The 12,552-nt window shown below is 40.3% G+C and overlaps 1 protein-coding gene across 4 annotated transcripts in view; it reads right to left on the reverse strand.

Annotated features, from left to right (window-relative positions):
* Positions 1 to 12,552, reverse strand: part of NEK10 (NIMA related kinase 10) — a 267,365-nt gene that overhangs the window by 128,422 nt on the left and 126,391 nt on the right. For all 4 annotated transcript variants that reach the window (XM_061395695.1, XM_061395694.1, XM_061395692.1 and 1 more), the window contains one exon: positions 7,157 to 7,232. In XM_061395695.1, coding sequence (XP_061251679.1) covers positions 7,157 to 7,232 — 76 coding nt within the window. The remainder of the gene's footprint in view (positions 1 to 7,156; positions 7,233 to 12,552) is intronic.

The raw sequence follows: 12,552 nt of genomic DNA on the forward strand, positions 1-12,552 counted from the left end.
TCCTTATGGCCAAATTCAGATTTAAATTGAAGAAAGTAGGTAAAACCACTAGACCATTCAGATATGATCTAAATCAAATCCTTTATGATTATACAGTGGGAGTGAGAAATCGATTTAAGGGACTAGACCTGATACATAGAGTGCCTGATGAACTATGGAATGAGGTTCGTGACATTGTACAGGAGACAGGGATCAAGACCATCCCCATGGAAAAGAAATGCAAAAAAGCAAAATGGCTGTCTTGGGAGGCCTTACAAATAGCTGTGAAAAGAAGAGAAGTGAAAAGTAAAGGAGAAAAGGAAAGATATAAGCATCTGAATGTAGAGTTCCAAAGAATAGCAAGAAGAGATAAGAAAGCCTTCTTCAGCGATCAATGCAAAGAAATAGAGGAAAACAACAGAATGGGAAAGACTAGAGATCTCTTCAAGAAAATTAGAGATACCAAGGGAACATTTCATGAAAAGATGGGTTCGATAAAGGACAGAAATGGTATGGACCTAACAGAAGCAGAAGATATTAAGAAGAGGTGACAAGAATACACAGAAGAACTGTACAAAAAGATCTTCACGACCCAGATAATCATGATGGTGTGATCAGTCACCTAGAGCCAGAAATCCTGGAATGTGAAGTCAAGTGGGTCTTAGAAAGCATCACGACAAACAAAGCTAGTAGAGGTGATGGAATTCCAGTTGAGCTATTTCAAATCCTGAAAGATGATGCTGTGAAAGTGCTGCATTCAATATGTCAGAAAATTTGGAAAACTCAGCAGTGGCCAAAGGACTGGAAAAGGTCAGTTTTCATTCCAATCCCAAAGAAAGGCAATGTCAAAGAATGCTCAAACTACCACACAATTGCACTCATCTCACACGCTAGTAAAATAATGCTCAAAATTCTCCAAACCAGGCTTCAGTAATACGTGAACTGTGAACTTCCAGATGTTCAAGCTGGGAAGTTTGAACAAAGCTGCCTAGAAAAGGCAGAGGAACCAGAGATCAAATTGCCAACACCACTGGATCATCAAAAAAGCAAGAGAGTTCCAGAAAAACATCTATTTCTGCTTTATTGAGTATGCCAAAGCCCCTGACTGTGTGGATCACAATAAACTGTGGAAAACTCTGAAAGATTTGGGAATACCAGACCACCTGACCTGCCTCTTGAGAAACCTGTATGCAGGTCAGGAAGCAACAGTTAGAACTGGACATGGAACAACAGACTGGTTCCAAATAGGAAAAGCAGTACGTCAAGGCTGTATATTGTCACCCTGCTTATTTAACTTATATGCAGAGTACATCATGAGAAACGCTGGACTGGAAGAAGCACAAGCTGGAATCAAGATTGCCAGAAGAAATACCACTAACTTCAGTTATGCAGATGACACCACCCTTATGGCAGAAAGCGAAGAGGAACTGAAAATCCTCTTGATGAAAGTGAAAGAGGAGAATGAAAAAGTTGGCTTAAAGCTCAACATTCAGAAAATGAAGATCATGGCATCCGGTCCCACCAATTCATGGGAAATAGATGGGGAAACAGTGGAAACAGTGTCAGACATTATTCTTTTGGGCTCCAAAATCACTGCAGATGGTGATTGCAGCCATGAAATTAAAAGACGCTTACTCCTCGGAAGAAATGTTATGACCAACCTAAATAGCATATTCAAAAGCAGAGACATTACTTTGCCAACAAAGGTCTGTCTAGCCAAGGCTATGTTTTACCAGTGGTTATGTATGGATGTGAGAGTTGGACTGTGAAGAAAGCTGAGTGCCAAAGAATTGATGCTTTTGAACTGTGGTGTTGGAGAAGACTCTTGAGAGTCCCTTGGACTGCAAGGAGATCCAACCAGTCCATTGTGAAGGAGATCAGCCCTGGGATTTCTTTGAAGGGAATGATGCTGAAGCTGAAACTCCAGTACTTTGGCCACCTCATGAGATGAGTTGACTCACTGGAAAAGACTCTGATGCTGGGAGGGACTCGGTACAGGAGGAAAAGGGGATGACAGAGGATTAGATGGCTGGATGGCATCACCGACTTGATGGACATGAGTTTGAGTGAACTCCAGGAGTTAGTGATGGACAGGGAGGCCTGGCGTTCTGTGATTCATGGGGTCGCAAAGAGGCAGACACAACTGAGCGACTGAACTGAACTGAACTGAACTGATACAGACAGCAAAAACAAGACCTGAAGCTGACTGTGGCTCAGATCATCAGCTTCTCACAGCAAAATTCAGCCTTCAACTACAGAAAACCGGGAAAAACAATAGGTCAGCCAAGTATGACTTAAGTCAAATCCCATATGAATTTTCAGTAGAGGTAACAAATAGATTCAGGGGACTAGATCTAGTTAACAGTCTACCTGAAGAACTATGGACAGAGGTCTGTAATGTCACACAAGAGATGGTGAAGAAAATCATCCCAAAGAAAAAGAAAAGCAAGAAGGCAAAGTGGTTATCTGAGGAGGCTTTACAAACAGCAGAAGAACAAAGAGAAGTGAAAAGCAAGGGAAAGGTACATTCATTCAATTAAACTCAGAGTTCCAAAAAATAGCTAGAAGAGACAAGAAAAGTGAATGCAAAAGTCATTCAATAATGTCTGGCTCTTTTTGACCCCATGAAAGAGACTATACAGTCCATCGAATTCTCCAGGCCAGAATACTGGAGTGGGTAGCCTTTCCCTTCTCCAGGGGATCTTTCCAACCCAGGGATTGAATCCAGGTCTCCCATATTGCAGGTGGATTCTTTACCAGCTGAGCCACCAGGGAAGCCTAAGAATACTGGAGTAGGTAGCCTATCCCTTCTCTAGCAGATCTTCCCAACCCAGGAATCAAGATGGGGTTTCCTGCATTGCAGGCAGATTCTTTACTAACTGAGCTATCAGGGAAGCCCTAGAAGAGATAAGAAGGGCTTCTTCAATGAGCAATGCTTAATAATAGAAGAAAACAACAAAAAGGGAAAGACCAGAGATTTCTTCAGGAAAATTGGAAAGATCAAGGGAGCATTCCACCCAAAGATGGGCACAATAAAGGATAAAAATGGCAGAGACCTAGAAGATGCTAAAGAGATCAAGAAGAGATGGAAGGAATACAGAGAAGAACTGTACAAAAAGATCTTAATGAACCAGATTACTATGATGGTGTAGTTAGTCACCCAGAGTCATACATTCTGGAGTGCAAAATCAAGTGGGTCTTAAGAAGCACTGACGTTAATAAAGCTAGTGGATGCAATGAAATTCCAGCAGAACTATTCAAATCCCTAAAGGATGATGTCATCAAGGTTTTGTATTCATTATGTCAGCAAACCTGAAAGACCCAGCAGTAGCCACAGGACTGGAAAAGGTCAATCCTCATCCGAATTCCCAAGAAGGGTAGTACCAAAGAATGTGCTAACCATTGGACACTCATCTCCCATGCTAGGAAGGTCATGCTTAAAATCTTGCATGCTAGGCTCCAGCATTATGTGAACCAAGAACTTCCAGATGTCCAAGCTGAGCTTAGAAAAGGAAGAGGAACCAGAGAGCAAATTGCCAACATTTGCTGGATTATAGAGAAAGCAAGGGAATTTCAGAAAAACATCTATATCTGTTTTAACAACTACAGTAAAGCCTTTGACTGTGTGGATAATGATAAACTGTGGAAAGCTCTTAGAGAGAGAGAAATACCAGACCATCTTACCTGTATCCTGATAAACCTGTAGGTGGGGCAAGAAGCAACAGTTAGAACCCTGTATGGAAAAACTGATTGGTTCAAGATCAAGAAAGGAGTGCAACAGGGCTGTCTGCTGTCACCCTGATTGTTTAACCTATACACTGAGCACATCATGAGAAATGCCAAGCTGGATGAGTTACAAGCTGGAATCAAGATACGTGGGAGAAACATCAACAACCTCAGATATATGGATGATACCACTCTAATGGCAGAAAGCAAAGAGGAACTAAAGAGCCTCTTGATGTGGGTGAAGGAGGAGAGTGAAAAAGCCGGCTTAAGACTAAATATTAAAAAAAACCAAGATCATGGCATCCAGCCCCATTACTGTATGGCAAATAGAAGAGGGAAAAGTGGAAGTAGTGACACGTTTCCTCTCCTTGGGCTCCAAAATCACTGCAGATGATGACTGCAGCCATGAAATCAGAAGACAATTGCTTTTTGGCAGGAAAGCAATGACAAACCTAGACAATGTGTTGAAAAGCAGAGACATTACTCTGTCAGCAAAGGTCCATATTGTCTTCCCAGTGGTCATGTGAGGCTGTGCTAACTGGACCATAAAGGAGGCAGAATGCCAAAGAATTGATGCCTTCAAACTGTGGTGCTGGAGAAGACTCCTAAAAATCCCCTGGACAGCAAGAGATCAAGTCAGTCAATTTTAAGGGAGATCAACCCTTAATGTTTACTGGAAGGACTGATGCTGAAGCTGAAGCTCCAGTACTTGGTCATCAGATGGGAACAGATGACTCACTGGAAAAGTCCCCAATGATGGGAAAGATTGAGGGCAGAAGGAGAAGAGGGCATCAGAGAATGAGATGGATGGACAACATCAGCAAGGCAATGAACATGAACTTGGGCAAACTCTGGGAGATGGTGAGGGTAAAGGAGGCCTGGAGTACTGCAATACATGGGGTCGCAAAGAGTCGGACACTACTGGGGCACTGAACAACAACAACATCCCTACCTAGGGAACCCTTCTCAAACTTTATAGGGATTAAGAAACCCACTTCACTGGCCAGGTGCTTGTCTTACAATACTTTCATTCTGACTACCATTATTCAATTCGCTGGTTTAATTGAATGTAATAATGGCATTATTAGGACTCAACTGGCAAAATTTGTAGAAGCCCTCCAAACACCATGGCTTCCAGCATTGCTGTTGCTCCTTCTAATTTGCAAATCCACCCTTTCGGAAATAAAGTCTCACCCTGTGAGATGGCCACAGGACACTCAATGAACTAGGGTCTTGATTCTTTTGACCCACAACTGATACAAGGAGAGATGCTCCAATATTTTATGCCCTAATTGCCTCAGTTCAGTTCAGTTCAGTCGCTCAGTCATGTCTGACTCTTTGCAACCCCATGAATCCCAGCACACCAGGCTTCCCTGTCCATCACCAACTCCCGGAGTTCACTCAAACTCACGTCCATCGAGTCAGTGATGCCATCCAGCCATCTCACCCTCCATAGCCCCCTTCTCCTCCTGCCCCCAATTCCTCCCAGCATCAGAGTCTTTTGCAATGATTCAACTCTAAGCATGAGGTGGCCAAAGTACTGGAGTTGCAGCTTCAGCATCATTCCTTCCAAAGAACACCCAGGGCTGATCTCCTTTAGAATGGACTGGTTGGATCTCCTTGCAGTCCAAGAGACTCTCAAGAGTCTTCTCCAACACCACAGTTCAAAAGCATCAATTCTTCGGTGCTCAGCTTTCTTCACAGTCCAACTCTCACATTCATACATGACCACTGGAAAAACCATAGCCTTGACTAGACGGACCTTTGGTGACTCATCACCAACTCAATGGATATGAGTTTGAACAAGCTCCAGGAGATGGTGAAGGACAGGGAAGCCTGGCAAGCTACAGTCCATGGGGTCAAAAAGAGTAGGACATGACTAAGTGACTGAACAACAATTGCCTCTATTAAAAATAACCATCTTTTTGGTAGAGCAATCTTTTCACAGCACTTTCTCAGGAGACAAAGACCTTAAGAATCACACCTTGCAACCTAGAGATTTTGTCTATTGGGATAAACACCTCCAGAATATTTCCCTGAACTCTGCTGCATCTACAGACTACCATATCTGTTTGACAGATTCAGACAAATGATACGTGATCAGCAAAAGAAGATTCTCACTTCATGATAATTAATGAATTGCAAAGGAACCCTAAAAGCATGCTCAGTTCAGTTCAGTTCAGTTCAGTCACTCAGTTGTGTCTGACTATTTGAGACTGCATGAATCACACAGCACACCATGCCTCAATGTCCATCACCAACACCCAGAGTTCACTCAAACTCATGTCCATTGAGTCGGTGATGCCATCCAGCCATCTCATCCTCTGTTGTCCCCTTCCCCTCCTGCCCCCAATCCCTCCCAGCATCAGAGTCTTTTCCAATGAGTCAACTCTTCACATGAGGTGGCCAAAGTATTGGAATTTCAGCTTTAGCATCAGTCCTTCCAATGAGCACCCAGGACTGATCTCCTTCACAATGGACTGGTCGGATCTCCTTGCAGTCCAAGGGACTCTCAAGAGTCTTCTCCAACACCACAGTTCAAAAGCATCAATTCTTCAGCACTCAGCTTTCTTCACAGTCCAACTCTCACATCCATACATGACCACTGGAAAAACCATAGCCTTGACTAGACGGACCTTTGTTGGCAAAGTAATATCTCTGCTTTTCAATATGCTATTTAAGAGTCTCAATTCATCAAAATAACACTCATTTACCCAAGAAGCAACCAACTTTGTAGATATATGTCTTAGTATATATATCATCATTTATTCATTCACATAATAAAATTTATTCTGAACCTATTATTTGCCAGATGCTAGGACAAGCATTAGGACATGAAAAATTCTTTCCTTGACCTTGAATATCTATAGATGGAAAGAGAATTCAAGAATCATATAAACAATGAGTGAGTGAGTGAAGTTGCTCAGTCATGTCCAATTCTTTGCAACCCCGTGGACTGTAGCCTACCAGGCTCCTCCGTTCATGGGATTCTCCAGGCAAGAATACTGGAGTGGGTTGCCATTTCCTTCTCCAGGGGATCTTCCCGACCCAGGGATCAAACCCGGGTCTCCCGCACTGGAGGCAGACACTTTAACCTCTGAGCCACCAGGGAAGCCAATATATATACAATAGATGCAATTAAATGTTCGAAGTGTCCTGTTGCAAACCAGTCTACTGGTTTATTCATAGATTCATTCAAAAAGTTTTGTACACCTGTTGTGTGCTGAGGATCATTTCAATTACAAGTAATTGAGGGACAGAGTTACCTTAAAGGAAAGATAGTTGGTTATTTTAAATATGTGATGGCATGATTCTACACATGTGTATTACCTGGCTAATTGAAGAAAACTTATTAGAGGTAAATGTCTTTCCTTTGCACACCAAAAAAAAAAAAAGAAAGCCAAAACCAGTTAAGAAGGATGTTTGAGAACCATAAAATAACTGTCCTTACCAGGAGTACAGAATCGTTCCCACAACAGACGTGAGTCTACTGCTCTCTTGTTTTTGCTTTGCCAGGCCAAAGTCAGCTGCAATTAAAAAAAAAAAAAAAAAGCAATTGTATTGTATGTTCCCAGAATTAGCACTGTTCCTTAGCTTTTAACATTCTGCAGAAAACAAAATAACAACAACAACAACAACAACAAAAAAAACTATTACAATTCACAAGAGAAAGTTTTCTTGTCTTTCCCTGTCAAAATGCCCCGTGTACAATACTCTAAACCATTCCCAGCTTTCAATAATGGTGTACATACATTATGCCATTATGCTATATGTATTGACATAATGACATTTATCATTAAAAATATTAAAATAAGTCTTGCTGACTGAAAGATAGGACAAAGTACTTATTGAACTTATGATTCTACTTTTTAGATTATTCTTTATAATTTTCAAATAAATAAAATGAACCTAATGTTTTGGCCACAGGACTGGAAAAGGTCAGTTTTCGTCCCAATCCCAAAGAAAGGCAATGCCAAAGAATGTTCAAACTACCACACAATTGCATGCATCTCACATACTAGTAGAAGGCAATGGCACCCCACTCCAGTACTCTTGCCTGGAAAGTCCCATGGATGGAGGAGCCTGGTGGGCTGCAGTCCATGGGGTCGCTAAGAGTTGGACACGACTGAGTGACTTCACTTTCACTTTTCACTTTCATGCATTGGAGAAGGAAATGGCAACCCACCCCAGTGTTCTTGCCTGGAAAATCCCAGGGATGGGAGAGCCTGGTGGGCTGCCATCTATGGGGTTGCACAGAGTCGCACATGACTGAATTGGCTTAGCAGCAGCAGCACATGCTAGTAAAGTAATGCTCAAAATTCTCCAAGCCACGCTTGAGCAATACATGAACCATGAACTTCCAGATGTTCAAGCTGGTTTTAGAAAAGGCAGAGGAACCAGAGATCAAATTGCCAACATTCGCTGGATTATCGAAAAAGCAAGAGAGTTCCAGAAAAACATCTATTTCTGCTTTATTGAGTATGCCAAAGCCTTTGACTGTGTGGATCACAATAAACTGTGGAAAATTCTGAAAGAGATGGCAATACCAGACCACCTGACCTGCCTCTTGAGAAATCTGTATGCAGGTCAGGAAGCAACAGTAAGAACTGGACGGGGAACAACAGACTGGTTCCAAATAGGGAAAGGAGTACATCAAGGCTGTATATTGTCACCCTGCTTATTTGTATGCAGAGTACCTCATGAGAAACACTGGGTTGGATGAAGCACAAGCTGGAGTCAAGATTGCCAGGAGAAATATCAATAACCTCAGATATGCAGATGACACCACCCTTATGGCAGAAAGTGAAGAGGAACTAAAAAGCCTCTTGATGAAAGTGAAAGAGGAGAGTGAAAAAGTTGGCTTAAAGCTCAACATTCAGAAAATGAAGATCATGGCATCTGGTCCCATCACTTCATGGGAAATAGATAGGGAAACAGTGTCAGACATTATTTTGGGGGGCTCCAAAATCATTGCAGATGGTGATTGCAGCCAGGAAATTAAAAGACGCTTACTCCTGGGAAGGAAAGTTATGACCAACCTAGATAGCATATTAAAAAGCAGAGACATTACTTTGCCTTCTAAGGTCCATCTAGTCAAGGCTATGGTTTCTTCAGTAGTCATGTATGGATGTGAGAGTTGGACTGTGAAGAAAGCTGAGTGCTGAAGAATTGATGCTTTTGAACTGTGGTGTTGGAGAAGACTCTTGAGAGTCCCTTGGACTGCAAGAATATCCAACCACTCCATCCTAAAGGAGATCAGTCCTGGGTGTTCACTGGAAGGACTGATGTTGAAGCTGAAACTCCAATAATTTGGCCACCTCATGGGAAGAGTTGACTATTTGAAAAGTCCCTGATTCTGGGAAAGACTGAGGCAGGAGGAGAAGGGGACGACAGAGGATGAGATGGTTGGATGGCATCACCGACTCGATGGACATGAGTTTGTATAGGTTCCGGGAGTTGGTGATGGACAGGGAGGCCTGGCGTGCTGCAATTCATGGGGTCGCAAAGAGTCGGACACGACTAAGTGACTGAACTGAACTGAACTGAACTGAATGTTTTGGCATATGGTAGTCATCATCTCATGGGCCAAAATAAATAAGCAAATATGCTAAACCTAAATAATCAGCATGAAGATCTGAAAAGCTGAAATTATTGGCATCCATTTGTATGAAGTCATAGTAAATACAATGTTTACAGTCAAATCAAAATACTTATATAATAATATGGTTAATGTTAATATAAATGATTCTAATTTTTAAACTATAATGCTAAATATTTATATTTAATATTAGTCCTAGCTAAAGTCTTCCAAAAACCTTCAAATAATTCTTTTTTCCATTTCTTTTTTTAATATAAATTTATTTAATTGGAAGCTAATTACTTTACAATATTATAGTGGTTTTGCCATACACTGACATGGATCAAATACTTCTCTTTTAAAGCCACTCAACAACTAAGATCAAAGTGGTAGAGACAGATACTCTTCCTTTTATTATTGTAAGGATTTGCAAGCTTCTCGATAAGTTTAAGTACTAGAATTACACAAAAGGACAGAGTTGAACCAGGGCAAACATTCAAGTTGCTATTCCTAATATTGTTTGATGTTCACAATATCACTTTTTAAGTGCACTAAATATGTATGGAATTTCACTGTGATAAATTTTCAATACAATGTACTTGATTGTCTATAATAAAATGTCTTTGACAGGTTGAAAATATTTTGAAGTACTTGACTTTGTTCAAAGTAATATTAATTTGTGTTATGAATAACAATCAGTTCAGTTCAGTCACTCAGTCATGACTTTTTGTGACCCCATGGACTGTAGCATGCCAGGCTTCCCTGTCCACTACCAACTCCGGGAGTTTACTCAAACTCATGTCCATTGAGTTGGTGATGCCATCCAACCATCTCATCCTCTGTCATCCCCTTCTTTTCCCGCCTTCAATCTTTCCTGCCTTCAATCTTTTCAAATGAGTCAGTTCTTCGCATACCAGTTTACTAAACAACAACCTTGAACTAGCACAGATTTAGCTGCTTACATATTTTGTCTGCTTTAATACTCAACAAGGGGTTAGCAATTATAGTTAGTGCCCCTTAGTGAGAAGGCAATGGCACCCCACTCCAGTACTCCTGCCTGGAAAATCCCATGGATGGAGGAGCCTGGTAGGCTGCAGTCCATGGGGTCGTTAAGAGTCAGACACGACTGAGCGACTTCACTTTCACTTTCCACTTTCATGCACTGGAGAAGGAAATGGCAACCCACTCCAATGTTCTTGCCTGGAGAATCCCAGGGATGGGGGAGCCTAGTGGGCTATCGTCTATGGGGTCACACCGAGTCAGACACGACTGAAGCGACTTAGCAGCAGCAGCAGCAGCAGTGATTAAAGGCAAGGACTCTGGAAACTTACATGCTCAATTCAAATCCTGGTCTCATTATGTGCTACCTGAGTAACCCTGGGGAAGTTATTTAATTTCTGTTTGTGTTAGTTTTCTTATCTGTAAAAGTAGTAAGTACTATAATATTAAAATGTGAATAAGTTAACATATACAAATGTAGTATAGCACAGTGATAATCAACTGATGTATATTGCTATTTAATCTCACAATGACCCATTTTACAGATGAAGAAACTGAGGTTCAAAGAGAATATAGGGAGAAACGAATAGTTACACATGAACTTGAGGTTGTTCAATTCTAAAGCCCCAACTCTTCATCAAAACACAATGCAATACTGCAAACAAAGGAAAATCAGACCTAGGTAATTTCATTTACAAAATCAACCAAACATTTAGAGAGTAAATGTCAGTCATGCCCAAGCTCTACCAGAAAACAGAAGAGGAGAGAACACTTTCCAGCTCAGCTTATGAAATCAATATTACCTGGAGCCAGGTCCAAACAAAGACATTATAAGAAAAGAACCACAGGACAACATTTCCCATGAGAATAGATGCTAAAATTATCAATAAAAATATAAGTAAGTTCAATCTAGAGGTATATTTAAAAGGATAACACATAATAACCAAGTGGAGTTTATGCTAGAAATACAAGGCATTTTAAAATGAATCAACAAATAAACCAACATTTTAAAATGAATCAATAGTTTCCCAGATCAGAACATTAGAGAAGGAAATCATATGATCATCTCAATTGTTGTGTAAGAAGAATTTGACAAAATTCAGCATTTATTCTTTTCAGCAAAATGGGAAAAAGGATTTCCTTAACCCAATAATAAAGGGCATCTGTGAAACACCTACAGCTAACTCTCTATTTAATGTTGAAAGACTGAATGCCCTTCCCTTAAGATCAAAAACAAGGCTGGAGGTTACCTCAACTTACGATGATCATTTCACAATATATAACAAATATCAAATCATTATGTTATACACTTGAAACTAATATAACGTTGTATGTCAATCAGATCTCAATTAAAGCATAAAAGAAAAGTTACAGCTGTCTTCTTAATATCCTGATAGATATTTTGAAGAGATTGTCATATAAGCATATTTTTTGCTGTGCCTTGATAACTAAATTTTTAAAATAAATCAGAAAATACTATTTTCTCTTTCCTTTCAAAAAAAAGAAGAAAGCATGCTAATTATACAAGCAGCATAAAAACAAATACTTAGGAGAATGTGACAAATGATATGAAAGACCAATGCAGGGAAAATTATAAAATTTTGTTACAGAGTCAATAAAGACTAGAATTAATGGAGAGAAAGTCCAAATTTATGGATTGGAATTTTCAATATTATATAAATTTCATTCTTCCTAAGTTAATTTATGTAATTCCAATAAAATGAATCTTCACATTTTGGGTGGAACTTCACAAATTTAGTATAAAATTAATATAGAAATAGAAAGAGCCAAGAGGAGACATGGATTTTGATAGAAAAGAAAACATAGCTTTCTACAATGTATTAAAAACTATTACAAGGCTATAGTAATTAAGACAAGGTTGTATAAACTCAAGACTACAAACAAAAAGGAAAGAACGTCCACTCTCATGATTCCTATTAATGATTATACTACAAACCCAAGTAAGCACAATAATTGCACACAAATTTTTCTGCAAAGATTTAATTTTTATTTCCCTTTGATTCCTTGTAGTGACATTACTAAAAACTATGATAGTTCAGTTCAGTTCAGTCACTCAGTCGTGTCCAACTATTTGCAGCCCCATGATTTTCAGCACGCCAGGCCACCCTGTCCATCACCAACTCCCGGAGTTCACTCAGACTCATGTCCATTGAGTCAGTGATGCCATCCAGCCATCTCATCCTCTGTCGTCCCCTTCTCCTCCTGCCCCCAATCCCTCCAAGCGTCAGAGTCTTTTCCAATGAGTCAAC

The sequence above is a fragment of the Bos javanicus genome, chromosome 22 (assembly GCF_032452875.1).
Source record: "Bos javanicus breed banteng chromosome 22, ARS-OSU_banteng_1.0, whole genome shotgun sequence".
Lineage (NCBI taxonomy): Eukaryota > Metazoa > Chordata > Mammalia > Artiodactyla > Bovidae > Bos > Bos javanicus.